Below are 3,991 nucleotides of genomic sequence, written 5' to 3'. Positions count from 1 at the left end.
CCGGTGTGGGGGTGAGGAGTGAGCACCGAGGAGAAGGTGATGGTTTGGTGGCAAACTGTTCGTTCCGCAGCCGTCTGTGAGGGAAGGAGGGAACTGGGCTGGCGCTACAGAACAGCTCAGAAAGACAGGGCCAGGGGCTTCGTTTCCCTGCTGTGCACGTGTCTGTGAACTCCAGAGCCCTGGGGAGTTTGACTTCTCATGAGAGACCCTTTCTTAGCTTCTTCTGTGTGAATTCCAGGGCCTGGCTATGATTTCCCCTCCTGTTACCCCGCTCCTCCCGCTGGGAGAACACACACTATCACCCTGTCCTTGAGCTGACCTCAGCACCCCAGGAATAGAAAGGTTCTGGGAGTGACCAGGGCCTTGTCCCAAATTGGGCTAAGCTACATCTGGCCCAGGAAAAGAGGGCCTGTAAGAGTCCCTTGTTTGGGTAGAAAAAGGAAGGAGCAGGTGGAGCATCTTGTTGGCACTACACTGTCTTCCCTCTCTGCCCCTCATTCCCTGGCACAACCCACCCCCCACCCGCCCTGGCCCCAGATCACTCAGACAGGCTAGAATGATGTGGCTGCAAGATTTTAATTTTTCATTGTCTTCCTGGTCTGTCTTCATCCCGAGTGGCCCGTGTCTCTGGCATGCTCTTCCCAGAGGTAAATGTGCCTGACGATGAGCCCGCCCGCCTGGTTGGCGTTCGCCAGCAGCCTCACGCAGCTCACCTGGTGCCCCACAGACCTGGGCACTACCTCCTGATCCAGCTGCCCCTCCAGGAGGCGGCCCAGCAGGACAAAGCTGGAGCAGCGCTGCGGCATGCCCTCGGGCCCGTAGCCCAGCTCCACCTGCCCCCTCTCCAGGGCGTGCCTGCCTTCCACGATGGTGCCCGTCAGCACCTGCACCCTCCTCAGGTCGGCTGGCTGGTTCAGGATGACCGTCAGGTGGTTGCCAGCACTCACGTTGTGGGTCCAGAAGAAGGACTCGTCCAGAGTGTAGGCCTCCCAGGGGAAGTGGACCTCGAACACCTTCATGTCGGTGAAGGCCGCTCCCGGCGGGTTGTCAGGGGCGTAGGGGCTCTTCCTGCGCGCGCCCGAGGCCTTCTGCCCTTCGTTCAGGGGGTGGTAGGTGGCTCTGTGGTAGAAGAGGAAGGGCGTGCACAGGATGGGGTCCTTCTGGGCCAGGAGGACGCGGAAGTGGGCGAGCAGCCTGTCGAGGGGCTTCTCCCGGTAGAAGAGGAGCACGAAGTGGGCCAGCGTCGGCAGGTCGCTGCTGCGGAAGAGCTTGCCCAGGACGCCCAGGTTGGCGAACTCCAGGAAGGCCCAGGGCTGAGACCGCAGCGTGTCCACCTTCCACTGCACGTGGCTGATGAAGTTGGGGGCGCAGAAGGCGTTGTCCTCCAGCAGCAGGAAGTACTCCGAGAGCTTCGAGGCAGAGCTCATGAGGAAGGCGTGATCCACGTTCTGCTCAGAGTAGAGCTCCCGGCCGGAGGCCCCGGCGCCCGCGGGCGGGTAGGCGTCTGGGGGCGCGTGGATCAGCAGCAGCAGCCCCGCCAAGATCTGCGGGCTGAAGAGGCTGGAAATATTCAGGACGGTCTCCCCGAGCCAGGCGGGGTCGGCGCCCGCCAGGTGCACCAGCACCGTGAGGCGCTTCTGCTCCACCTTCGAGGTGGCGCGGAACACCGAGAGGAGAGTGTACAGGAGGCCGCTGGGGTCGGGCCCCGGTCGGGGCCGCGAGGAGATGCCCACCGTCAGCCACGCTGGGGAGGCAAGTGGCGGCGTCAGGGGGCGGGGCGCCGGCTCTCTCACGCCTGCCTGCTCCCGTTCGCCCCCCTGGAGTGGGGTGCGGGGGGCTCCCACCTGGACTCTGCGCTTGGACACCGTCGGCAGGTGCCTGGTGTGCACTCCGAAGCCTGAGGAGCCCCAAGCCAGGGTGCTACTCCCCGCGGCCTCCGAGGCTTCCTGGAGCCACGGTTCTGCTGCCCGTGGTTTAAGCACTGAGCACATACATATGTCATTCCTTCTGATTTTACCTAGCTCATCTTCACAAAGCTCTCCTTTAAAGAAGATCTCCTGGAAGGAGCCCCTCTCCTGGAAGTCAGGAGCCTGAGCCGTGCCTCAGCTCTGTGGAGCCCTCGTGGCTCCAGGGGTCCCAGCACCCCTGAGCTGCAATCTGGGTGAGTCGGGCTGTGAGCCCCGAAGGCCCCCCTCTCCCAGGTGCTTTCAGGCTGTCTTCCGGGAGCAGCCACTTTATCTTCCCCCTCCTTGCTCCTCATCCCTGAGACCAGGTGCCCTGACGGGGAAAGGACTGTCTACCCGCCCACAGACGCCTGGGGACCCTGCCCTCTCTCCCTGTCTCTTCTCTCTGAGTCCCCACCTTCTTCTTCTTCTTTCCCTCTATTTTTGGCCACACCACATGGCATTCAGGATCTTGATGCCCCAGGCAGGGACCGAGCCTGCACCCCCTGCAGTGGACGCACAGAGTCCTCACCCCTGGACACCAGGGAGCCCTCCCCCTTCCTCCTCTTGACCCTCTTGCTCCCATGGGACCCACTCCCCTCCTTGGAACTCACTCTTCTTTCTCTGCTGGAGCTTTTCCAGGTATTTGGAAGTGAGGTTCCGCCAGTCTTCTAGTGGCCCCAGGCCCTTCCTTCTCCTGTAGCTGTCCTCCTGGGGTACTGGCAGAGCGAACATCTGGTCCTCCTGCCATAGAAAGCATGGGCTTTATTGCTAGTGGTCTCCCCAGAGCTCCTCCAGGGAAAGACTGGCTCACTCCCCCCAGAGCAAGCCCGGCGTGGCATCAGGACATCTGACCACAGATGGAGCATCCAGGGCTCACACAGTACTTGCTGTGTTCCTTACCTTAACAAATATGGGGGTGGGGATGGGGAATCAGCTTCTCTGGGAACCAGTGGGTCCAGCCAGGTCCGCACCCACCCCTCAGAGCCTCCTGCTCTCCCGTGAGAGGGGTGGGTGCTGTCCACACCCCCCACCCACCCTGAACCTGCACAGTGAGGGCAAGGCCGCTGCTTGGACCTTGACAGCCATCCTGTCCTGGTCGTCTTCAACTTCCCTGGGGACTTCCAGCGTGAACAGGAGCCACAGGACCCCGAGGCCCATGGAGATGACGCAGCAGCGCCAGAGGGGACAGTGCATGGCAGCGCCTGGGCGAGAGGGCGACAGGCCGGCAGGGTTCCCCCGTCCACGCCTCACCCCCGTCTCCTGCAGGCCCGCCCCTCCCAGCCGTCCTCTGTCCACTGCACACTCAGTCCCCACGCCTGCCCTCCGTCTGAGCCGGGACAGGAGCCCGCTTCCTGGCCGGCAGAGGGGAGGCCGCCTGCCCCGGGCCCTCTGCTGCCCTCTCTGTGCAGGTTTGTCTGGAGATTCCAATTCTCCGAGTTTTCCCTGCTCCAATGATCATGGTCTGCTGGGCCTTCATTGCTGAAGCCCGTTTATCTTAGAAAACAGATGGTTACCACCCACTCCTACTTTTTTAAACAAAAGTCAAACTATTTATTAAAATAGCTGAACTTGAAGTGTTGCTAAGTGCTAAGCAATTTGATGCCTTTCCTACTTTTTGTAAAGGACGTCCTTAATTTATTCCAACCCTTAGTCTTATTCACAGACCTCGATTAGAACATAATTCTGTTAACTCAGAGCGAAAGAAAAATCCTTTCGGGACTGATGGGCTGCAGGAATTCAGACTGGCTCAGCCTCCAAAGCACTCATACGCTGCTTTTTCACTGTCTGTGTCTTTCCTCCAGAGAGAATGTGTTTTCCTGATTGTTTCTAAATGATCAGAAGAAAGGCTTTAATATACCTTGTCTCCCACGCTTGATCCTTTCTCTGCAGTCAGTACACAAAAGAAAAGAAATCGTCATCGGTAATTATGATGCTCCCAAGGCTACAATATTCTCTAATTTCCCCCATTTTCATGGCTCCCTGCCACTTTAGTATTTTGGTAGGGATTACCATGCTTGTCTCCCTTAACCATTTAGCTTTTTGAT

General features: G+C 59.5%; 1 protein-coding gene across 1 annotated transcript; it reads right to left on the bottom strand.

The window, feature by feature from the left end:
- Positions 1 to 605: 605 nt before the first annotated feature.
- Positions 606 to 1,991, bottom strand: LOC102408083 (alpha-1,3-mannosyl-glycoprotein 4-beta-N-acetylglucosaminyltransferase-like protein MGAT4E). The gene has a single exon (XM_025285283.3). The coding sequence runs from the start codon at positions 1,989 to 1,991 to the stop codon at positions 606 to 608; it is 1,386 nt and encodes a 461-aa protein (XP_025141068.3).
- Positions 1,992 to 3,991: the final 2,000 nt, after the last annotated feature.

Source organism: Bubalus bubalis, chromosome 5, assembly GCF_019923935.1.
Source record: "Bubalus bubalis isolate 160015118507 breed Murrah chromosome 5, NDDB_SH_1, whole genome shotgun sequence".
NCBI classification, from domain to species: domain Eukaryota; kingdom Metazoa; phylum Chordata; class Mammalia; order Artiodactyla; family Bovidae; genus Bubalus; species Bubalus bubalis.
Note: the sequence above shows the minus strand (reverse complement) of the source record. Positions and strands in the feature narration are given on the sequence as shown.

Bases quoted from the DNA above. Each gene is read 5' to 3' on its own strand.
- LOC102408083 (XM_025285283.3), bottom strand. From the start codon at position 1,991: ATGTGCTCAGTGCTTAAACCACGGGCAGCAGAACCGTGGCTCCAGGAA.